Source organism: Protopterus annectens, chromosome 9.part0 (assembly GCF_019279795.1).
Source record: "Protopterus annectens isolate FY-2018-M chromosome 9.part0, PAN1.0, whole genome shotgun sequence".
Taxonomy (NCBI): domain Eukaryota; kingdom Metazoa; phylum Chordata; order Ceratodontiformes; family Protopteridae; genus Protopterus; species Protopterus annectens.
In genome coordinates this window covers 1,592,069,491-1,592,096,520 of record NC_056743.1, presented here as the reverse complement: position 1 = coordinate 1,592,096,520, position 27,030 = coordinate 1,592,069,491, and the positions used below count along the sequence as shown (strand labels likewise).

At 37.2% G+C, this 27,030-nt stretch overlaps 1 protein-coding gene across 1 annotated transcript in view; it reads right to left on the bottom strand.

Moving 5' to 3' along the window:
* The window catches only part of LOC122810725 (transforming growth factor beta receptor type 3-like), a 207,440-nt gene that overhangs the window by 37,819 nt on the left and 142,591 nt on the right, over positions 1 to 27,030 (bottom strand). The window contains exon 4 of the mRNA XM_044082287.1: positions 1,586 to 1,764. Within this exon, the coding sequence (XP_043938222.1) occupies positions 1,586 to 1,764 (179 nt within the window). The remainder of the gene's footprint in view (positions 1 to 1,585; positions 1,765 to 27,030) is intronic.

Genomic DNA, 27,030 nt, shown 5'->3' with positions numbered 1-27,030 from the left:
ACTGATCAATTTAATCCCACTGTAGTTACTACAGCTCTGCACATCACTCTTATTCTTAAAAATTGGTACCAAAACACTTTTTCTCCATTCTTCAGGCATCCTCTCACTTTCCAAGATTTCATTAAACAATCTGATTAAAAACTCCACTGCCATTTCACCTAAACAACTCCATGCTTCCACAGGTATGTCATCTGGACCAACAGCCTTTCCATTCTTCATCCTCTTCATAGCCGTCCTTACTTCCTCCTTGCTAATCCATTGTACTTCATGATTCACTATCCCCACATCATCCAACCTTCTCTCCCTCTCACTCTCTTCATTCAGTGAAATGCTAATAATGGCAGCTCAAGATAGTGGGCTATGTACACAGTGATTTACAAACTCCATTGAAACAGTGGAAGAAACAGACAAATGTAGCTTCTGTAAAACACATCTTCTTGCTGGGTGTGATATACTCATGGCTGAGGGTCTGTATACTGAAAGGCGCAATAATGTGGCAAGACTGGCACACTGGGGATTGCGCGAACACAATAATATAGAAGTAGCTGAGAAGCACTGGAAACATGAACGACAAAGCATTACTGACAGTGATGAAGTTCGGATCACATGGGATTACCCAATACCAGCTGATGAAAAAAATAGACACAAGAAAAGCAGATGTAGTAATCCAAGAAAATAACACAAAAGTAGCATTTATTATCACAATGGCTACAACCAGCAATTATAATGTCTTATGTAGGAAAGGACACAAAGTCTTAAAGTACCAGGATTTGAAATCAAAAATTACAGCAAAGTGGAAGAAAGATACCCAGGCAGTTCCAATAGCAGTAGGAACCACAGGACTAATAAAAAAGAATGTACAGTCATTCTTAAATATGCTACTAATACATGTAACCCCACATGAACAACAAAAGGAAGCATTTCTGGATATGGTACATGTTCTGAAAAGACCACTTTTGCTTAGCATCAAAGACTGAAGCAATACTAATTTTATAAACTTTAATTATGCACTGACCTTGGAATGGGGTTCTTTTCCATCAAGGTATGAAAAACACCTAAACATTTAGTGAAATGAAATTACCAAAAGTCATATTATTTATAATCATTACTAATGCAACACATTTAAAACAAGAGCCAGTGACTATGATACTTGTATAGTGGCCTGGATTTGTTATTTTTAAATGTGAGCAATGAATTATTTAGTACAGCACAGTAGTTTCTCCAGTATTTTGAAGAAGACTCCATTTTTGACATGGCCTTACACTACTGAAGATAGTACAGCAACCAAAATGAATTTGTTAGCTTCCAGTTGTTTACAGAACAAGTTTGGCAAGTACTACTTTTCCAGGTAGTGATTTTGTCACAGACATAATCTGCCATTTCATAGCAGACTTTAACTTTTTTTAACAGAAGATTAATTAATTAAGACTGGCTCTGATTAAAACATGGCAAACTGTAAAAAAAAAAAACAGAAATATAATTAAGTTGCTTTTTAGGGGATGCAGTTTAGAGTTATCATTATTTTGCTGCATTATTATGGAATATAAGAAGTGTTGTGAGGTAATAGCTTCATATTATCTCCTACCTCAGGTAGATTTTGGTGCATTGCTGTCTCTTTCAGGTTGATAATGTGTACTTCATGGGGTAAAGCTGCTGTCCCATGACTGTTGCAGCCTTTTCCAGTCTGATAAACTTCCAGGACGCCCTGCACTGGATGTTGCTGTGTAGCAGGGGACATATGGCACCACCCTGGGTAAAATGAATCTGCAAGAAAAAAAAGACAAATATCAGATTTCTTCTTTTAAACTATTCCCTGTTAATGATCAGTAGTAAGACATTATAAATGTAAAAAAGCATTAAATAAAAGCGGTACATATAACAGGAAAAAGAAAATAAAACTAATGGGAATATGTTATGGACCAAAGCAACCAGATGAAATTACAAGTCAGTCAATAGACATGGCCAACTGAACAATTTCAAGGGCTTTTTCTTCTTTTCTCCTAAGTGCTGTTAGAAGTGCTACATCTAAAGAAATCCCAATCCCTCCACACCACATGCTTCAGAGACCTCAACCTCATTACCACAATCAACAAAACATACTGGAGGGACATGTTCATAACCCATGCTCTGAAATAGACTTCACATACATGTCAAGCAGAGCACCTCACTGGCCCTCTTCAAGAAAAATCTTGATGAGTGGATGTGAAATAGAAAATTCACCACAGGGATAACTCCAGTGGCTCTACTCGACAGAGGCACTGGGAACTAAGGTTGGTATCATAATGCCTGGGTAATCCTTAATCTCATAAGAACCATTATAGAATATAATTTACCTTTTGGCATGGATTTGACTAAATATATCACTCAGCTTGAGAGACCTCTGAGATTCCTAACTGAAAATATCAGTGGCGTCAAAGGTCTTAGTTATTAGGACAGACTGGCAGCTGTCTTTTTGTATAGGATCATAGGAAGCTACTAGCCCTGAGGCCCTTATAAGCCTAGTCAAGAATTCAGCCCATGTTCCTACAAGTCAGTACCTGATGCCTCTGTCCAGCAGGAAAGCAGGTGGAATCCCAGGGGTGTATTTCTGCTCCCCATCCAATTATCCAGGTTGCACTTAAACAAATATACATAATATACTAAATGTACACAGAACTTATATTGTGATTTTTTTTTTTTTGGAAGGATATTTATTTATTTTAAGATATGGTTCATGATATATTTAAGAGATGATGTCCCTTTTTCAGTATTTTATGTGTGTGTTTTTTTAAAATTTAATTCAATCAGTTCAACAATCACTTAATTATGTAATTGCTTTAGTTTAAATATAGGTTTTTTTGAAATGTTGGTCATCTGAGGAAGTCTATGTAACAAGACGAAAACGCTGTGGTGAACATTTAAGGCGTTAATGGTTTTTTTATGTTTTGGCATGTTTTGAATTCGTATTCATTGGACAATAAAATCGATTGTGGAAAGTATCCTGGTCTCTCCATTTTGCACCTTTGAGGTTTTAATTGTTTATATTTTTGGTGCATTTATCCACTGTTTTGGTTGGTTAACTATGAACATATACTTATCGACTCCTGGGATTTTTTTGAGAAACTAAGAAAATCAGAATTTTTGCCGGAAGCTATCTTTTTAACAGTGGATGTAAAATATTTGTTCTCAGTTATTCCTCATGATGTGGGAATGAACTGGTTTGAACAAATGATCACTGAATTTGGCTTTTTAACAGTCGATGAATATATGCTGGTATTGAAAAATATGGAGCTAGTTTTAAAATATAACTACATATTCTTTCAGGGTGATATATACCATCAGTTGCATGGTGTGGCTATGAGCTCTGTGTGTGCTCCCCTATATGCTAACATAGTCATGTTATATTGGGAGAAGCATTACTTATTTGGAACATTGTTTTCACCATATATCCGGGAATATTACAGATTCTTGGATGATATTTTTATTGTTTGGGAGGGGAGTGAAGAAATGATTCCAAAATGTATGGAATATTTGAACCAAACTACAACATTTTTGGAGTTTACATATGAGAGTGACAGTATAGAAGCTAATTATTTAGATGTCACAATTTCAAAAGATAGAGATAACAAAAAATACAAATCCAAAATATACCATAAGGACTGCTTCTCCAATTCATATTTACATTATGACAGTGACAATCCATCCTTTTTGAAGAACAATATTATCAAAGGACAGATGGTTCGTATAGCTCGAATGATGTCTGATAAGGAAGAATTTTTGAAAAAAATAAATTTTGTTCATGAGTTATTTAGAGATAGGGGATATCCTGATAGAATAATTAACCCAATAAAAGAAGCTGTTATTCAAAGCTGGGGTGATACTTATAAACCATTGTTGAACAGTGGATTAATATCAAGGACTAGTGATCAAAGTACTGGACTGTCCAAAGAACAAAATAATGAAGTCAATCCATATTTAATACTTACATATAGTAACAATATAGTATGGTTGAAGAAATGTATTAATACAGTGTGGAATATTTTTAAAAATATACCATCTAATGTGGATTGTTTTTTCTAGACCCTTAAGAATTAGTTATAGAAGAAATAGGAATTTAAAAGAAATATATGAACAAAAGAAAGAAGAGACACCTAGAGGGGCAACAAATAGAGTTGGTACATTTAAATGTGGTAGATGTAAGCAATGTACATTTATGGCTGGTACTAAAGAATTATACATTGCTAGTATAAAATACTCTATGAAAGCTAAGAAATATTATAGCTGTTATACTAAGGGTGTGGTTTACCTTGCCTACTGTATCAAATGTTGGGCATATTACGTAGGCAAGATGGAGAGATTCCTTAGACAAAGAATCTATGAACATATTAGAGATATAGATAAAATGAATGAGCATAATGCCCAATATAGACATAAACTGAACTGTCAGCAAGCGGAGTTTAGATTTTGGGTATTGGAAGAATTTTTATTAGAAGAAAGAGGGGGTGACTGGGAAACAAAATTGGAGTGTCGAGAATTAATTTGGCAATTGAGGTTAGACGCTATACATTTTCCTGGCCTCAATGACCATTTATCTATCACCCCTGTTCTTAAATTGAAAGCTTTAGACCCTAAAAGACATTAAATTTACATAGGGGGTACAATATTATAATAATAACAATATATAGTAACATAATATAAAGTGAAATAATACAAGATGAATTTCACATAGATGATACTATGGTTAAGTAGGTATTTTATGTACTTTATGATTTTAGGACAGTATATATATATATATATATATATATATATATATATATATATATATATATATTTTTTTTTTTTTTTAATTTAATAATATACATTCTAGGCTACCATGGGTAGTCTGCATGCATGGTAAGATCTGGCTTTCCTGTTTGATTATGTGCCGCATCACTATGATATTGTTTGTAATCATTTCTGATGGTCCTGGGAACCATAGATGATTGCAGAAGGATAACAGGGGTGGGCTGAACTGGGAAGCTGCCCTGGGCACAAAGTGTTGGGGGACTTGATACTGAAGCATTCTTCTTTCTGTACAGAAAGGCAGTTCAGTGCAACAGAGGTTTGTGTGGGGTCAGCTGTGGCAAGCTGATTAGTACAAATGTAATAATTTTTTTTTGCTCTTCCATTGAAGAGCAGAGGGGGCAGGGAGGGTCATAGATTTGGCTTGGACACCAGCACAATAGACCAGACTTTTTTTTTTTTTTTTGCTCTTAATATGAAGAGCTGAGGAGAACAGATCAGAAACCAGCCCCAGGGGCTAGATGCACCAGCTATGGCACTGAATAATTCAGAGAGTTGAGAGCATTTTTATGGCCATCTCTTTTATGCTTATATGTTTTGATCTATCCCTTTTGTTCCTTACACCTTACACCTTTACTCTCACTGACAATGTTCCCCAAGCAAAGTCTAAGGTGTCTTTAGTTACAGCCTGTGCAGAAAATGGAAGGGAAATGAGAGAGCAAGATTCAGATAAATCTGCTTCCTCCACAAACACAGTTCCCTTTTTATAAATTCCAAAACTGGAATCTGAAATGTCAGGGGATGTTGGTATTGGGACCATATAACTTTAGGCACCGTTGAATTTTTCTCAGTCGGACTACTGGCATCTGGAAAATCATGGAAGCCATGAAAGCTAGTATCCTGAGAAATTCCCTGAGATCTGTGGTTTAAGTGAAAAGAAAAAATGAACAACACAATAAAGTTAAATGTTGATCATTTCTCCCCTCCTCCTCCTGTTATTCTATTCTACCTATTACCTCATTCTACCTATTACAGGCCAATCCACTTAGAACTCACCAGTTTTTTAGTTTCAGCACTCAAGTCTGTTTCTTTGAGCTCAGCACTTGTTCAGAACTCATTTAAAGCACTAAATAAACTACAAATTACTACAGCACTCAACTTTCCTCACTTGTCTAGAGGAAAACAGTTTCTAGTACTTAACAAATAAGCACCTATCCAGGCATGTCTAAGAGTCAGTTCCCTGTGTTTTCTAATGTCTACTTGATGAATCTGGGCATCTTGGGGCAATGCAGCAATTGCCTCATGTACACAGACAACCCTCTCTTCCTACCACCCAACACTACAACCTGTGAGAAATGCACTTATATAGCCAAACTGCTCTCTTCACCCAAGACTGGACTAGACAGTCAAGAGGAGAAGGTAAACACTTGCACCACACCACACTCATCACATAGTGCCTCAAAACCTACACCACCACAACACACACATAGAAACACAAAACACACACCTACATTCACAGAGGCTCTCAGTAAAAACTGTTTTGTTAAATAAATTCGTGTTTTTATTATACGAGCGTTATTATTGGATTATTTTGCTTCATCCTTGAAGAAGTGTACCGGTTCCCAAGAATACATAGCTAGAAGTGCAAGCTGTTTTTTTATCTTTGGTTATCCAGTTGTAGCGAACGCTTCATGAAAAGGGACATGGAGGAGCTGTCCAATCTTGTAGCCCAGGCACGTATGACCCTAGCCCTGAGTAGCATCCTGCCATCACTCAGAATGATACCACAGTACAAGGACAAAATGATTGACTTCAACAATTGGCTGAGCTTCTGGTGTCATTCTAAGGGGATCCAGTGTCTGTCTGCCTGGGATGACATGATCGACAAACCACGATGCTTTGCCAGAGATGGCCTGCACCTGTTGCCCCTGGGATTCTGGATACTGGCTAAGGCTGTAGCCACCCCTATAGTACCTTTTTTAAGCAAGGTTCAAATGACAAATTCACCACCATAACAGGTACAAGCAAGCAAAATCTGAGGTTATTGCTACTCAATGCTAGAAGTCTAAACCTCAAAATGCACTCACTCGAGGCACTCCTTAAAGTGGAGAACATTGACATCTGTGCAGTGACAGAGACCTGGTTCAAGGCTCCAGAGAGTACTCCTGCATTACCAGGCTATAATTCATACCACACCTTTCGGCCACCTAACCTGGACCGAAACACTAAAGGCAGAGGCGTGTCCATATTCATTAAGGATATCCACACCTCCAGGCTAGTTGCTCAGCATAATGCATCCGAGATTATCCAAGTGCAACTAACTCTGGGCAAGACCGCAATACAAATTGTAGCTTGCTACAGATCCCCCACCATGCCCCAGGATTCCCACTCCTCATTTCCTGATACACTGGAAAATATTAGGGTACAATCTAACACCCTAATAATGGACGATATTAACTACCCCACCATTAACTGGGAAAACTACTCATGTACCAACTCTTGTGCTCAATGTTTTCTGGAATTCATAAATGCCAATGTCTTGGATCAACTTATCCACACCCCCACCAGGGGCAGCAATATCTTAGACCTGGTTATTACTAACATGGTCAAACAGTGCTCCACACCAGAGGTCAATTCCTCTTTGGTCAGATCTGACCACAAGCTAATCACCTTAGACATCCACATCCCTCCCCCACCCCTCAGTAAAGCTAATCACCCTAGACATCCGCATCCCTCCCCCACCCCCATTAGGGAAACCACCGTAAAAAATTTCTCCAAAGCCAACTTCATGCTTCTTAAGACAGAAGTGGCAAACTTCACGACACCCATGCTGGCGGACAATAGAGGTATGACTGCTGAATCCTACACAAATGCATTTTATAAGCACTTACACGAGTGCATGGATCATGCAATCCCTAACAGAACCAAGATGCTATCCTCCAAAAAAAGGAAGCCAATCTGGTGGTCCCCTGCCATAAACAAACTCTACAACAGAAGAAAGAAACTGTTGCAAAAAAGAGTAAAATCCCATGATTGGAGGGACTCCCTGGTCAGCCTCAGTAAGAAGCTGAGATCCCTCATAAAATCCTCCAAAGCTAGTTATGAAAACAAAATTGCCACTGTCTCTAAAGACAACCACAAAGCATTCTATAGCTATGTCAAGAATCTCAATGGTAACGCTCAGATCTGCTCTGAGTTGCAGCACAATGGCACTAAATATACAGAACCAACTGATATTGACAACATCCTGGCAGATAGGTTCAGTGCTAACTTTACCCCCCTCTCATCCCCTAAAAGGCTCATCATCGCTATACTGGAAGAATGCAAAGTTCCTGTAATCACGGCTGCACAGGTAAAAAACACACTCTCCAAAGCCAAGAACACAGCATCCATGGGACCTGACAACATGCCAGGCTGCGTTCTACATGAACTACAGAACGAACTGGCAACCCACCTAAGTACCATGTTCAATCATAGCCTCACCTCAGGCTATGTGCCCACTGAATGGCAAACAGCAACAGTTATCCCACTCCACAAAGGGGGAGCCAGCACGGACCCCGGAAACTACTGCCCCATTAGCCTGACGAGCCTGGTCTGCAAGGCTATGGAATGTATCATCATGGAGCTTATAAACAATGACATTGGTAATCTCCAAACTCTGGACCCCACCTAGTTTGGGTTTGTAAAAGGCAGATCATGTCTCCTAAACCTGACAGACTTCTTTGAAGCGGTCACCAAAGCTGTAGATGAGGGTAAGGTGGTTCACTATCTAGATCTCGCCAAGGCTTTCGACACCATCCCCCACTCTGGAATTATAGATAAACTCACTAAACTAGGTATAATTCCTTATGTCACAAGATGGGTTGCCAACTGGCTCACTCACGGAACCCACACTGTGAAAGTAGTAGACTCCAAATCCAACTTCAGACCAGTGACAAGTGGAGTACCACAGGGTTCTGCCCTGGGTCCTCTCCTGTTTGGTATCTGCTTCTCTGAAGTACAGGCTAACACAGAAGGTCTTTGGCCAATGAAGTCTGCAGATGACTGCAAACTAGGAGCCATAATCAAAACTCCAACAGATGTGGACATCCTACAAAAGGGCCTCGCTGAGACAATGCCTGGTGTCAAAGCCATGGTCTCAAGCTCAATGCCAAAAAGTGCATTGTCATCCCTTTTGGTAAAAACTCTGTACCCATGAACTACCACATAGGCGGTAGTCTATTTAACATTGAAAGTATGATAAGAGACCTGGGGACATAGGTGGACAGTAGTCTCTCCTTTGATAATCACATCGCCACAGTAGTCAGGAAATCCTTCTACATTTCACACCTCATCACAAAAGGTTTCTCATCCAGGAAAAAAGAGGCCATTGTTCCCCTCTACTCGTCACTCATTAGACCCATTATAGAGTACAATGCCCCTTTTGGTATGTACCTCACAAGACATCTACAACAACTGGAAAGGCCGCAGAAATACCTCACAAAGAGGATTACTGGCCTCAAACAGCTGCCCTACGCAGGCCGTCTCAAAAAACTGCAGCTTTACTCCGTCACATATCACCTACTCAGAGTCGATCTCTGCCTAACACACAAAGTTATGTCAAACCCAGAGCTTTTGGATATGCTCCACTTAAAGAAATACCAATCCCTCCAAGCTACACGCTCTAGGGACCTAAACCTTGTCACCACAATAAACAGAACATGCTGGAGGGATAGATTCCTGTCCCAGAGACTTCCCATACACTGGAACAAACTACCTATCTATATCAAACAAAACTCCTCATTAGCACTCTTCAAGAAAAATCTTGATGCTTGGATGGGAAATAGGAAATTCACCCCAGGGATCACTTCTGTAGCTCTGCTTGACACTGGCACAAGAAAATAATTTTCTTGGGTGGCGAAAGCCAGGGTACCTTTTGACTAGGCGTATATAGGCCCTAGGGCCAATAGCCTAGTACCTACTTATGAACCTATGAAGAACTTGCAACTTGCAGTAGTCTAACACTGAAGCCATACACTTTGCCCTTAGAGTAGAAGATAACCCAAGGATAATGCAGAAAACTAAAAGTGTTATCCAGACACAGAAACCTTATAAAATGATATTGTCCTTATGTGATCTGTCTTCAAAATAATCATCAAGGCCAGGAGAGAGGTCATTGTGTTTCAGCTGGTTAGAAATTTCCTCTGATCACTCCATTTTTTTACAGAATGGATTCAATGTTATTAATGGATTACAGCTTCCCAAATAACATGATTGCATTAGAAGTAGTTAAAAATGCAGATGAAGTGGTTCTTAAAGAAGAAATATAAAGCAAGGTAGACCGAATGAGTGAGGCCCAAACCTCACGTAATGATACTAATGTAAAGGCAATCCTAAGATTAAGAGTGGAAGAACTCAGAGTCAGTTTGAAAGTATCTAAGGCATCAAGGTAAATTGTTAGCCGACTATGCTAAACAAAAAGAAAATGGAAATGAGTTCACTTAAACGGCATGAGAAATATGATGCCGCGTGACCATTAAGACAAAAACACCCAAGAAGTAAAGAGACAAGGCAACTGAAGCATAGACAGATGGCAGTAGCTAATATGGCTAAATGATAAGGCAAAAGGAAGGCAGAAATTTGAGATCATGTGATGCGCTAGAAGACAAGGAAGGTACAGACTGTTCAGATTTTATTAATGCCAAAATGATGTTCTGAACTGGGTTTGCTTAAATATTCATGAAAGGGCATATCAGTTACCACTATCTATGAGAGAGCACACTTATAGGAAATCAAGGACTATTTTGTTTCATTTTTTTTTTCTGGTATGAAAAGGAGAAGATGTAATGGCAATTAAGGCTGAGAAAGAGGTTACCAATTAGAAGCTGCAGTTTTATTGACCTTGATTTGTCTGAGGCTATACTGCAACAACACTTGCAATTTTCTGAGGCAATTAAAGTGTGTCAGTGGTACAAAAGTAAGTACAGCTTGACCCTTCTTGCATTGTTAAAACCATGTTTCCTAGTGGCATGCAGCATTTTCCTAATACAAATTCGGCTAAGGCAAAATTAAAAGAATGACTTTAACTGCCTAAATGTGTTGTGAGGAAATGAAGTCTGTGTTCCTTATTGGCCTGCTGAATCTTTCAGTGCAGCTGAGAAGAAAGAATATTGGGAAAAGCAAACTAATGGAGAAATGAAATATGTTTATGTGCTCATTGGTTGAAATATGATGGCTTGGGACAATGGATTTGCTGATATGACTGTTTGGAATGGACACTGAGGTTTATGATGCATATATAGTTTTGAATATGTAGAATTGCCCTAACAAACGCAGAACAACTACAGAAGATGAATACTTATGATTTATTTATGTGTATGCCAAGAATGGATGTTTTATTCACTGATTTGGTATTGACAAAATTAAATAATTAACAGGAAGGACATTCACAATTACTTTTACTATTCAACAGTAAATGCAACATTTATGGTTGTTATTTACTTTGGATTCATCCTCTTACTTCTAAGTGAGAAATGATTAGAAGAGTTATAAGAAAACAAGAGTATTTTTGTTTCTCTCTGATGAAACATTGTAGTTTAATAATATGCCTAAAATAAGAATTGTTCATGCTGCTTGCTTTTCATTACTCCATTATTTAGGTGCAAATGTTATTGAAAATAAGTTTCCCATTTTATTTTAGAAGTTTAGAAGACAGATCTAATCATTCTTAATTATTATAGGTAGGCATGTGATTAGACATTTTGATGCTGTTCAGCTTTTGATCTTTTATCCTTTATATTAGAATATGGCTGAAAATAAGTTTACATTTTATTAACAATCTTATTAGGGCTATTGAAACTATCACTAGCAAATGGGATGTATGTACTTAGACATTCTATACAAAGTATATCTAGTGAAGAAGTTTAATACAACTTTTGACATAAGGGCACATTTTGTGAATTGATGGTATATTATTATAGGAAGAAAATCCTTAGTTTATGATTTCAACTGTTTTTTTTTTTTTTTTGGGGGGGTGGCATATACACAGAAATAAACAACAATGATAGTGATGATGCTTTATTAAAATGGTTAAGGGTTTATATTTATACACGACTGTAAATAGGAATAACAATTGTTGGATATCTCCCCTTGTAACAATCACACTGACAACATACTCCTGAAAACTGATCCCAGAGAGCCTATGCTATCAATGAACTGTCCTCTGATTATCATGTATACCCCGTTGTAAGGAAGCCCCTTTTCAGTAGACAGCTTGCATCTAAAGGTATTGTATCCAGATCCAGGGAGGCAATCATTCCGTTGTACTCAGCTCACATTAGTCCAATTCTTGAATATAGTGCTTCTTTCAGGCAAACAATTGTCACAAGTAGAGCAACCACAGTGCTTTCTTACTTAAAAAAAAAATCATAAAAACTATGCAGTCCATCTCCAAGCCTTTTCATACTTCTCATTATCATACAGGCTATTGAGAGACAACCTCTCCCTTTAGTATAGAGCTTCAAAAGACCCTGTCCTGTCAAACCTATAACCCATTTGCAAGCTCAGTAATGTCATAAACACCCGCTCAAGGCATCTCAAGCTCTTTTAAGAATAAAAAAACAAGTTGGAGGGACAGGTTTGTATCACATAAAATACCAATTCTATGGAACTGTCTTCCACTCCACTTCTCTTACTCTCTGCAAATGTAATATGGACAAAATGAATGGGGAACTGCAAATTCATCCCTGTTTATCACCCCTTTCCCTCGTGGATAGGGGAAACGTAAATTTCCCAACTTATCTATATTCGACCCATCACAGGGTTAATTGTATGCAAAATAATGAGGGCTAGATAACTATCATGGGAATGTAAGGCTAGGCTTTTTTTTTTTTTTTTTTTTTTTTTTTAAATTTCTTTTTATTGACTTTTAGTTATAACAAAACAAATCATACAAAACTATAATACATTATAAAATATGTAAATAGAAGTCACTCTACAAGAACTAACTATATACAGAACCCATCTATGCGAGGTCCCTAACAAGAAGGTTTAAATGCAGAGTATTTATGTTAGTATAAACTCATACACCATTCTCCAAGTGTCCCTCTGTGTAGGATTTAGCCTCATGGAATACCACAGATATTTGTGGGCAGAAATATGCTTCCCAGCAATCTTTTGGAGACCTTCCCAAGAAAGAGTCGATCTATCCCTCCAATTTAAGGTGATATAGTATTTTATCAGCATAAAAGAAGTTATAAGAAAGTGTATATTCTTAACGTCCTTCCCTTCCGGGTATATGGAGAAGGGCAAATTGCCAAGAGAGCGTAGATTTTTCATAGCCCATTATTTCTAGTTTGACTCTGAGGGCACACCAAAGCCTGTAAGCGCACTTGCAACTCCAAAAGATGTGCATGATATCTGCCTCCATCGTAGGGCAGAATTGGCAAAAGGGAGGGATTTCATTGTACATCTTGTTTAGTAAAGCTGGGGTATAGTATGCATTATTTATTAACATAAGTTGGGTATATCTGAACTTTAGCAGGGGTATAGCTTTGGAAAATTTTCGAATGGCTTGGGCAATGGACTCAGAAGAAATCGAGGGGTCTTGTTTTAACCAAAAATCAGAATGGATAGCATCTTTCGAGCATCTGATTGCAGAGATTAGTTTATAAGCATGAGAAACCATTTTCTTTTTACGAGTTAGAAGATTCCATAATACCTTACATAATTCTAATTGGTATTCATGAATGTCGATACCCAAAATCTACTACAAATATCTTTTAATTGCCTAATCATGATGGAGTATTTGAGCGGAAGCTTAAGTCTGTTTCTGATGGAAGACGTATCATCCATCTTTAGTGAAAAGAAGTCAAGGACGGTTTTATTTTTGATCAGGGGGTATGGATTCAAATTAATCATATTCTCGTTTAGTTTAATGTTAGGATTAAGGTGTAAAGGTTGGAAAAGAAGAAAAGGTAAATGTAGGTTTAAGGATTTAAACAGGTTTTATGACATTTGATTTGGGACCATAGGTCATTTTGAATTTTATACTTTCTTTTGGCTGTGATATCTAAAAAAGGAAGTGCCATGGGATTAATGGAAAGCGATTTGATATAATTGTGATAAAGCTTGACCCAAGATGGACTCCAGGCCATTAATTCTTCTCTAAAAGTGGCGATGTTAATTATTCTACTGCTTCTAATTATTTCGTACATTAGTCTAAAATCTGGAAGACCTAGACCACCTTTATCCTTAGGGTAAACTAATTTTTGATAGGTTATTCTGATGGGTCTTGGGTGCCATATAAATTTCGAGAGAGATGTGTGTATATTATTAAAGCTTTTATTATGTATCAGAGTGTTGGTAGCATTCAGGACGTACAGCAGTCTCGGTAGAATATTCATTTTGATAATGGCTACTCTCGAGAAAACCGGCAGTTTTAATTGAATCCATCTTTCTAGGTCCTTTTGTATCAAGTTCCAACACCTCGATATCCCCTCATGTTGTTGCATATTTCCATCTGTCTTAAAGGATATACCTAGGTATTGTAGGTGGTCATTAACTTTTATATTAGGCAGGGATCTTTCACTAGGTAGTTGCGAGTAAATGTTAATTGGGAAGATCGTTGTCTTATCTAAATTTACTTTATAATTTGAGAATTTGGAAAAAGTTTGTAAGGTATTATTAATTTTGTTAATATCAGAGTTGGGAAGGGAATAGTAAATATTCAAATCATCCGCGTCATGAATAGGGTATTTCGGTATTGAATAACCTTGGAATATAATGGAATGTTCTCTGCTTAATTAGTAGGAGCAGAGGTTCTATATAGAGGTTGAATAAAAGTGGCGATAAGGGGCAACCCTGCCTAATCCCATTATTAATCTCTATCCTCTTTGAGGTATTCTTGTTTATTTGTAACATAGTATATGCATTTTTATAAAGAGTGTTAAGAATGTGGATAAACTGTGCTGGGAATTTAAATCTTTGTAAAACAGAGATCAAGAATTTTTTGTTTATTCTGTCAAATGCTTTGGATGCATCAATAGCAAGGGCGTAAATGGGGGTACGTTTAATCATTGATAAAGAAGACATAGCATTTAGGGTGAGGGTCTGGTCAAATGTTTGTCTGTGGTTTATGAAGCCTGATTGTTCCGGAGAGATGATTTTATTAATCACTGATTTCAATCTATTCGCTAAAATTGCTGCCAAAATCTTAATGTCTATATTAATAATAGAGATGGGTCTATAGTTATTAGGATTGGTATTGTCTTTATTCGGTTTGGGAATTAGAATAGTTCTAGATGCATTTAAGTGGGGGTCGCAAACATCCTTCTGAATAATGAAGTTAAAAAGGTGGCATAGAATGGTTGTTAGTTTATGACTAAAGGATTTATAAAATTCGGCTGTGAAGCCATCCGGTCCTGGTGCTTTATTATTTTTAAGGTTATTGATCGCAGACATAGTATCTCTTTGATTGATCTCGGCCGCCAATAAAGATTAGGCTTTTTTAAGATCCATATAGGTCAATAGCCTAGTAAGAACCTATGGAAATATCTTAAATGTGACAGCAGTGATATACTGTATGATCTATACAGGATTGCACCATAACTGTGGCATTGGATTAAAGTATTCCATTGAAATTTTATAGGATGAATAACAACGATGAAATATAAGGCATTTTACTAGTAACTCTGTGGAATAACTTTTTACATCATAGGAAAAACTGTCATGCATCTGCCTTTCTACTAGAAACTTAAATAGTTAATAAATAATTGAATAAATAAGTTATACTATTGTAAATGAAGTGTAAGAGGTGGATGAATGTTGTTAATGGATAAAACTACTAATATTTCTTTATACGGAAAAGTATAAATAGATCAATAAAGACCTGAATAAAATAAATGAGTGTAAAGCTAGATAATATTCTGATATATTTTTAAGAGATGTGATTAGAATACATAGTTAAACCAGATAATAAAATGAGATGAGAGGTATTTGCAGATGTTACCACATAAAACTGAAACAGAAGTATGTTGATTGAATTGGTTGTTAAATGGACCAGAATGAGTTACTTCACGATTATTATACATAATGGATTTATACATTTGTTTTAAATGCTTTACCCTTCTTCAGGTGAATGTTGACATCATATAGGAGTGATATTGGCACTGTTTAGAACAGCTACATGGATTGAAGTCAGGCACTCTTATTAATACCAGTCATGCCATAATACTTACAGCTTCTTATTTAAAGATCATTAAGGAAGGCAGCATGATAATAGTTATTAAGACAGAACATAACTAGTCTTCTATGAACAGCACTTGACTATTGTTCCATGCTGCATCTCCTGATAGTTTTTGTTATGGGTAGGCCTGAAAAATACTTCTAGAAGGAAGTATAACTACTGGACTGGTGAGTCTTAATGGAAATTAGGGATGACGGAGGGAATTAATATCATGTTCATGGATGTGAGCTGCTTATATGTAGATAAGTAAGCTAGTGATAAGCATCTCCCTGGAGAGTACATGTATGGCGGATATTAAATCTAGATGGTGCTTGTTTTAAAGGATGTTTTTTAGGATGTTTTTTTCTGACTATATACCTGAAGTAAATGGTTCAAACTCTGTGAATTTGTTTATAGTCAAGTGCGACTCTTTTATATGCTGAATTATCCTAAGAAAACAGTTTATTTCTGCTTTCCAGCCGAAGAATTCATAAAGATAGGAGCATCAAAATACATTAAGGTGTGGATTTGCAAAACTGAGTTGTCAGTTGGCAATTGATTGTGAATTGTGCTTTTCTGTGAGCTGGCAGATGGTTTAATAGGGCAGCTGGTAGAAAGCACTGACTAAACATACAGATACAAAGATTATTCATTGACAATGTTCTAGATTAAGTTAATTCAGGGTATTACTAAAAGGTTTGTATCATTATAATTAGTAACATGAGGTCAATATAATACATTTTATAAAGGCATAAAGTATAATTACCACTTGTTTTTATATAACATATGACCTTAGAGATAGACTGACAGGGGTTTGAAGACTGGTGTGGTTTGGTAGGAAGTGGGATTTTTCATAATATGCTAGCACAACAATGTGCTTAGCCTAGAATATGAAAAGAATACACCCAGCTCAGAAAGTAAATGTTTAATTACCACAGTCTTTGAGATAATGGATTAAATGTGAAATTATAACTAAATAGTTTGGGTCTGTGTTAGTTTAAAAAATAACTTTGGCACTTTCATTTTCAGGATGTTTATATTCAACAAGATCATGTTTCCTGATGAAAGTTATAAAGATTTTTTCCAGTATTAATTCAGTGCATCCAGTGGACTGATTTCATCTATTGACTAGATTCCATCTTGATGGTGTTTGTGTGTTTGATGTTGGCAATGGATGTTTAGTAACGGAGATTTGTGTAAAGACAAAGACACACTCACCCAGACTAGACTGAACACAAGAAGTTAGCAGCAGTGGGGTATGAGCTGCTTATTTTTCTGAATGGGAGGTACTACGAGGTGAGGAGTGGCCATCCTAATTGATAAAGGTGTTCTTGCCACAGGATTACTGCTCATTTTACAGACAAATATGGCAGACTTCTGGCAATTAAAGAGCACTGGAGGTCAAGCTTAATTGTGATGGATAGCATTTAAAGTCCACCAGTTTGATCTCTGAATGAACTGATGACCTTCTCAGAACATCTCATGGTTGTCATAAGTGCCTGGAATCTTTCGACCTCTTATAAAGATATGTAGGTAGATTCAAGAAGGTTTAGGGCACCCATACCTAGTAGGTTTTTCTATACATATTGCAGAGTATTGGGATTCACAGATGTTGCTCAAGCAGTTGGTACAGTGAGGGAAGAAATACATATATTACTTGCACATGTACAATAGTTATTCTAGAGTAAAAATGAGCAAGTAGTGTTGAATTCAAATTAGAACATAGATCATTCAGGTTTTAAAGAAGAAGCCATTTTGAATGAATGCTTTGATCCTAACAATTTTACTTCTTTAGATCTATAATTTAACATAGCAGACATTCATTAAAAAATTATTGCATATATCAAAGAGATGGGAACAAGTTGGGAGGAGAATACAAACTGATCCAAGAAAGGGGATAATGTGCTATTGGGGTGGATTGTATCAATCATGAGAAAAGGATGGAACAATATAGGGGACAAGGCAAGCTGCAGGGGGTTAATTAGGGATGGTAAATGAATGACTAAAATGATATGGTTGACACAAAACCATTTGTACATCTGGAAAAAGTCTGTATAAACATACCCTACCACAAAGATAGGTGTGACTGTAATGCTAAACCAGTAGGGGGCATGATGATTACTCAGATAAAGGAATGAGAGTGGTGTTTTATCACATTTAAGGAAGTAGAGTCACAAGGCAAATTAGATAAAGTGGGCAGAGTTTGGGCACTCACTAGTTACAGTTCTTTGAATAAAGAGTATATCTTTAAACTCTCCAGAAAATGCTGAATTACTACAGCCTCTTGATCTCACTCCCACACTACTTATTAGAACAAGAACACTTGTCCATCTACCTACTTAACTGAATAAATTAGTGGAAACGTCAACAAGGTGTTTTTATCACAGAGAGAGCCTCCTAGATATGCTAGTTAAAGTGATTTTATCTGGACTAATAGTTTATTCTCTGTTTCTTTTTAGTCCTGTCACCCGCTGTGTCACAGATGGGTTACCAGACTTCACTCAAGCCCTCTCAATTACCTCTGTTTACTCCTACACTATACAATATCATGAGATCTTTTGTATCAGCCATAGCACATTAACATGCAGTAACAAAGATACGAAGGAGACATCTGGATGCATCTATTCTGCTACTTTCATGGCAGCAGTTGACAAAGAAGGAAGGACTATGTGACACCCACCATGCAAATAGTCTCATGCATAGCCACTACTCTAGGAGTTGTTCTTATTCTATACATTGTATTATTTTTTCAGAGAAGACCAATTTTAAAGTTCTGTGCACTGCCAGTAAGATTCATAGTCGGAGGGCCCCTAGCAGGATTAATAGAGTCTAGAGGTTCCAGCACAAATTATATAGTTCAGCATCCTAAAGCAGGATAAACAAAGTAAGGAAATACACAACAGGGTTAATGCATTCACATGACCTAAAAGACAATTAAAGGAGGCTTGATGCCTTGCTTCTTGAATGGCCTTCACTTTGAGGGACTAGCTTTGGAGATGGTAGAACATATTTTTTAAATAAAACCAGAGATGTATTCAGATTGTATTGTGATGTCAGTACGAATAGTCCTTGGCACTTTGTTTTCTTTTCTTTGTATTTCCATTAATAGTTATCAAATATTAACTATATAAAATGCAGTAGTAACTTTTGTAGTTACACAGAAAGTTACAAATATAACAAGATAAAGAAGCAGAAGGGTACATCAGTTAACACTGCTGCCTCACAGCTCCTATTTGGCTGTGGTGCCTTTTGTATGAAATGTATCTGACCACCAGTACCCTGGTTTCTTACAACTACCCATAGGTATGTGTGCCATTTATGAGTGAGAATGGTGTGTGTGTGTGTGTGTGTGTGTGTGTGTGTGTGTGTGTGTGTGTGTGTGTGTGTGTGTGTGTGTGTGTGTATATGAGGGTGTATGCATGCATGTGTTCTACAAAAGACTGGCACCTAATCAAAGTTTAGTTTTTCTCTCACACCTAATAAATGCCAGGATCGTTTCCAGCTACCCTGTGGCCATGAATTGGGCAAAGCAGCTATCGGGGAATCAGTGAGTGGACTGAGTAAGATAGTCTGCTATGTCTGGAGGTCCCCTAGTTATACTGTTGCTTAAAATAATTTGTGGGGCCTAAGGGTGTAAATAGTCTGCTCATCATTACGATATACAAGTGCAGGCAACAGAAATGAAATCATAGTTCAGAGAATACAGCTAATTTGTAGCTTATAGCTAGAGCCCACTGTGTTTTATATATATAATTGAGATTCACAGGTAAGTGTGTATGTGTATCCACATGAACACACATACATGTACTCAGAAGTATGAGCTTAGCTTAAAAATAAATCCATAAATAAACTAACACAGTGTTTTGAACTGGAAAATACTGTGAAACCCAAGCTCTCTGCCAATTGTCTATGCATATTAATTATGGCAAAAATTATTTTCTATAGTAATTATATGAAACAAAACATAGTATCAATAATAATATAACAATCTTGTTCAAACATGAAGTTTTAATCTCCTGGGACCTCTACAAAAAGCCTTCCAGGGTGAATAATGAAACATAGAAAAGTCACACTTGAATACATGAACAATTAAAACAATCAAATACAATTAAAACAATAAAACTGTCCAATTACAATGAAAATTTAAACCAACAGGCAACAAACTACTTAACTTCAATATAAAACTACTTTTTATGTTGCATTTTTTATGGAATATTATTTCTCTTAGAAAGTTTAATTTGTTCCAAAACTTTAACCTTAAAGTCACATCCAAAAGGATGGACTTTATTAAAACATACAGCCAATGGACTATCATTAGTATTCGTTTTTATATTCCTACAATGTTCTTTTATTCTCACACACATTGTTTCAGCTATGTAAAATGACTGACATGGCCATTGTATTGCATAGGTGTCTGCACAGTCACAACTTTATTTCCCTACTATATCACCCACATACCATTTATATAGTTTAAATTATTTACTAAATATGGACATGGTACATTTGCCACAAGGGACAGTGCACTTTATCCTTAACACATTAGTGTAGAGCACTGTGAAAGGCATCACAAAATAACTAGTTATTAAATAATATGAAATATTTTTTTCTCTTGTATGGGAAACCAACTTTTTTGATAATAATCTTCTTAACATCTTATCATTAGACAAGAAATTCCAATGTTTTAAAACAACAACAACCATCTTTGATGACAGCACATTATACTTGGACACATATACCACCTGTCTTTTTGTGTTTATATTGGATAAACATTTTTTTTTTCCTTTTTTCAAAATTATTTTCACCATTTAATAAATCCCTGCCACAATATCAAAGCTTGCCGATAGGATGAGAAAACCTCAGCCACGTCATAACCTCTGGCAAGAAATACAATGACAATTTTTTAGATTCCGTCAAAAAAAATCTACCCTATAAGTGCACAACTTTCTCACCCATAAGAATTCCCCCTTTGGTAATGCAGAAATAACATGAGCTGCATGGCAACTAGATTCATGAAGAAAATCAAAAGACCCCCACCCATTTTCTACATAACCTAAAAGCAATTATTTTACCAGGCTGTCCAGCAAGGAGCACAAATAAGTAATCAGTCTCTTTAACATGACAAACATAAGTAAACATTAAACCAAAATGATTATTGTCAATCTCATTCCTATAACATTGTACCAGATTAATGCCATCATGACAAATTAAAATCAGATCATCAATAAAACAGTAGTAGGAAATAACATTTTTTTTTATTCAAAGGGATATAACACTTTCCCTAGAATAAATATGCATATGCAGGTGCAAATGAAGTACCCATAGCCGTGCCTCTTTTTTGTCAGAAAATCTTCTCATCAAAGACAAAAGAAATTATTCTATACATAATGGCTTACCAACTCCATAACATAATGGGTTGTAGGATTGTCTTCAAATAATGAACCAGTAGCCTCTAAACCATGTCTGTGTTCAATGCTAGTATGCAAACTAACCACATTAACAGATAACATATACATATACTGCACCATAGTAACCTGGTGATGACAGAACAGTGCATCAGCATGCTCTGCATGCTGCAGAGTTAAACTAGGTCACTGCCCCTTAGTAACCTGGTGATCAGACACAGAAGTGTACATCAGCATGCCCTGCATACTACAAAGTTATACCAGGTTACTGCACCATAGTAACATGGTGATTACAGAGCTGTACATCAACATGCCCTGCATACTACAAAGTTATACCAGGTTACTGCACCATAGTAACATGGTGATTACAGAGCTGTACATCAACATGCCCTGCATACTACAAAGTTATACCAGGTTACTGCACCATAGTAACATGGTGATTACAGAGTTGTACATCAACATGCCCTGCATACTACAATGTTATACCAGGTTACTGCACCATAGTAACATGGTGATTACAGAGCTGTACATCAACATGCCCTGCATACTACAAAGTTATACCAGGTTACTGCACCATAGTAACATGGTGATTACAGAGTTGTACATCAACATGCCCTGCATACTACAACGTTATACCAGGTTACTGCACCATAGTAACATGGTGATTACAGAGCTGTACATCAGCCTGCTCTGCATACAACAAAGTTATAGCAGGTCACAGCTCTATAGTAACGTGGTGATTACAGAACTGCACATCAGTATGTACTGCATACTACAGAGTTATACCAGGATACTGTGGCATAGTAACATGGTGATTACAGAACTGCATCTCAGCACAGCCTGCATACAATAAAGTTATACCACGTTACTGTGGCATAGTAACATGGTGATTACAGAACTGCATCTCAGCACACCCTGCATACAACAAAGTTATACCAGGTTACTGCACCATAGTAACATAGTGATTACAGAGCTGTACATCAGCAGGCTCTGCATACTACAAAGTTATACCAGGTTACTGCCCCATAGTAACCTGGTGATCAGACACAGAGCTGTACATCCGCATGCCCTGCATACTACAAAGTTGTAGCAGGTCACTGCACTACAGTAACATGGTAATCACAGAACTTCAGTTCTGTACTGCATATTACAGAGTTATATCATGTCACTGCAGCATAGTAACTTGGTGATAACAGAACTGCATCTCAGAAAAAGTTTACCACTCCAGCTGTAGCCAAAAAATGGACTCCTAAATGTAATGACAATATTTTAATCCCACAAGTCAAAAAAAATCAATGGTATGAATGAAAAGCAATTGAGTAATATATATCCAAAAAAATCCAAAAGGAACCACAGTCAAGCACTTTTGTCAATCAAGACTTCATCAGAACTGTGTGTGTGTATGCAATAATAAATCCTTATACAGGAACACTTCCCCAATTAACCATTCCAATTAATTATTAAAATCCTACAACAACATTAATATCCACTTAATAAAAACTAAAAGCAGTTACCTTAGGAAATACATTAGTAGGTCAAATAATATCATGTATTACCAAAATTTGTTCATATTAAACAAGAAAAACACTTTTTAAACAGACTAATATTATAGTCTTGTTGCCCTAAGTTTTAATTCTGGTTTGATTGAAATGTTGTCATTAATACCTGGGGCAACTGTGGCATTCAACCATAGTTGCCATCTCATTTCAGCCCTGTCTAATCTGTTTTTCCAGTCAACCACCCTAAAATCCATACCACCCACTTCCAAAATGCCAAACAAAAAAGTATGGTTAGGGTTTGTTGGTATAGTGCATTGTTTTCATCCTGTTTCTTAATACTATAAAGGTGCTCATAGATTCTTCTTCTGAACCTCCTCTCCATTTTGCCAACATAAAAATCCTGGCAAACCTGGCAAATAGCAATATAAACCACCCCTGTAGTGGTACAGGAGCCCGTGGCTAACCTCACCTCAAAATCGTTACTACCAACTTGTATAGTGGGAGTTGTGATGATAAATTTAGAATAGTCACAGGCCCCACATCTAGTAGTTCCCTTTGGGGTCTTAGTTTTGTACTCTATGGGGTGTTCTAACAGTAGTTTTAAATTACTATTACTCCTATAAGAAAAAGTAGGTCCATTACCTAAAATCGCTAAAAGCTCTAAGTTTTCTTTCAAAAGTATCCAGTTTTTCTTAAGAATGTCTATAACTTTGTTGCAAGTTTCCCCATAGGTTAATACCATTGAATAGGAGTAATTCTTACCCTGTGGGTAAGGGACTTCTACCTCTTTGTTCTGGGTTACCCCTAACAGTGGTTTGTATCTAGTACCCCATTCACCAATCACTTGGTCACAAATGAGTAAAACAAACTCCAATGGGTATCTCCTTGCTAAAATAAATTTACTAGAGTACCCATTTCTACCTTTGCTATTTCGAGGTCTGAGCACATTCTTGCTATACTGACCATCTGACCCCTCACAGTATTTCTTTTCACATGCTGGGGGTGACTACTTTTAAACTCAAGATAATCATTGGGAAAAGTAGGTTTTCGATAGACACAGGATTAAAAACATTGTTTACACTTATCTTTCCAGAGACACACATCCAAATAACTAATCTTGTCCTTATCACCATTACCTGTAAATTTGAAATAATCACATATGCTATTCAAATAGTTAAGGAACTCCATATGCTTTTCCCCTACCTTCCAGAGAATAAACATATCATCCAACTATCTAAGGTAAACAGTTCAAGAATCCTTAAAAGGACTGTTAATGATATGTTCACTTTCCCAACGGTACATGACTAAATTATCAAAAAGTGGGGCACAACTAGTACCCACTGCCACCCCATTAGTCTGACGGAAAAACTCACCCCCGAAACTAAAAAAAATTGTTCACAAGAATAATTTCCATTAACACCATAATGAAGTTTACTTTGGTGTTTCCCAAGGTAGTTTTCTCCACTAACACTTCATGAAAAAACTCCAGCCCTATTTCGTGCAATATAAAGGTGAATAAATCAACTACATCAATAGTTGAAAAACTGGTACCCTCACTATAGTATTCTTTCTGGACCCGACTTAAAAAGTCCCAAGAATCCAATAGAGTATGACCAATAGAAGTCACAGAGTTTCTCCCCACCTGGTCAATAAAAACTCCCAATGGATATGTTATACTATTTTGACTAGTTATAATAAGCCAGTAAGGTGGGTCATACATGTTTTTATGTGTTTTTGGAATTCCAAATAATACTGGGATGGTTGGGTTGTCGTTATTCAAAAATTGGTATGTTTCTTCATTAATGAACCCCTGGAATAGGGAGTCCTCCAGTACTAATTTAACTTTTCTATAAGAAATATTTATTTCATTCCTGGAGACACATTCATATTTATCTTCGTTCTGTAACATACCAAAAATCTTGTTATTGCAGTCTTTAATGTTAACTATAGCCATTGCACCCCCCCCCCTTATCTGGCTTCATAAACCTCAAGGTGGGGTGGCTTCTAAGTTCTTTTAAAAAGTCCTTTTCCTTTCCAGTCAGATTAAACTGCTTAGGTCTATAGTGGTCCAGCAGTTCATGTATCTCCTGTGAACATATCCTATCAAAAGTGCCTATAAGGGGGGTGCAAAGGGGGATTAAAGCAACTCTTCTTCCTTAACCCATCCCTTCCACCTACTGTTAAATTATCCCTAAACATATGTTTCAAATTCATTTTTCTGCATCTCAGCATGCCCTGCCTACAACAAAGTTTTACCAGGTTCCTGCTCTATAGTAACATGCAGATTACAGAACTGCACACCAATATGTTCTGCATATAGGTTCATAGGTTCATAGGTGTGTACTAGGCTAATGGCCCTGGAGCGTTTACAAGCCTAGCCCATAGGATTGCCCTGGCATCGTGCCACCCGACCTTAGTTCCCAGTGCCTCTGTCGAGTAGAGCCACTTGAGTGATCCTAGGGGTGAATTTTCTATTTGGTAAAACATGAGGCCAGCAGACTGGAGCTAATAAATGCTTTATTATAACAAAAATAAAAACAGCAACAACACAACAGACAGGTTTCATCTACATGAATTAACTAGCCTTCATCAGTGTCAGTAAAAATACCATAAATCCATTGCTCTATTTTATACTCAACCTACAACCAAGGTTGAAGCCCATTGGTTCATCACAAATTCTCATTGAGACCTGGTGGGAATCATTTTCTGCTTGTACTGTGTTATTCTGGGTGAAGGTAGGAGGCTGCTCAGGGCTAGGGCCATACCCACCTGAGCTACATAATCCGAGAGGTCCTCCATGTCTCTTTTCATGTAGTCCAGGTAGTTACCATCCCATAGTAACCTGGTGATAACAGAACTGTACATTAGCATGCTCTGCATGCTACAGAGTTATACTAGGTCACTGCGCCATAGTAACCTGGTGATAACAGAACTGCATCTCAGCACTCCCTGCATACAACAAAGTTATACCAGGTTACTGCACCATAGTAACATGGCGATTACAGAACTGTACATCAGTATGTTCTGTATACCATAGAGTTATACCAGGTTTCTGCCCCATAGAAACCTGGTGATGACAGAGCTGTACATCAGTATGTACTGCATACTACAGAGTTATACCAGGTTACTGCCCCATAGTAACCTGGTGATCACAGAACTGCACATCAGTAAGTACTGCATACTACAAAGTTATACCAGGTTATTGCACCATAGTAAGATAGTGATTACAGAGGTGTACATCAGCAGGCTCTGCATACAACAAAGTTATACAAGGTTACCGCCCCATAGTAACCTAGTGATCAGACATAGAACTGTACATCAGCATGCCCTGCATACTACAAAGTTATAGCAGGTCACTGCACTATAGTAACGTGGTAATCACAGAACTTCAGTTCTGTACTGCATACTACAGAGTTATATCACATTACTGCAGCATAGTACCTTGGTGATAACAGAACTGCATACCAATATCCTCTGCATACTGCAGTTATACCAGGTTACTGCTCCATAGTAACATGGTGATTACAGAGCTGTACATCAGCATGTCCTGCATACTACAAAGTTATACCAGGTTACTGCACCATAGTAACCTGGTGGTTACAGAACTGCATACCAATATCCTCTGCATACTGCAGTTATACCAGGTTACTGCCCCATAGTAACCTAGTGATCACCTAACTGTACATCAGTATGTACTGCATACTACAGAGTTATACCAGGTTACTGCCCAATAGTAACCTGGTGATTACAGAACTGTACATCAGCATGCTCTGCATACTACAAAGTTATAGCAGGTCACTGCACTATAGTAACCTGGCGATAAAGGAACTGCATGTCAGCATGATTTGTATACAACAAAGTCATATCAAGTTACTGTGCCATAGTACCTGGTGATCACAAAACTGCATGTGAATATGCCCTGCATACTACACAGTTATACCAGGTTACTACACTGTAGTAACCTGGTGATTACAGAACTGCACAGCCACATGACCTGCATACTACAAAGGTATACCAGGTTACTGTTCCAGAGTAAGCTGGTGATTACAGAGCTGGAGATCCATATACCCTGCATACTAGAAATATATCAGGTTACTGCACCACAGTAAACATTTGATTATAGAACTTCACATCAGCATGTCCTGCACACTACAAAGTTAATCCA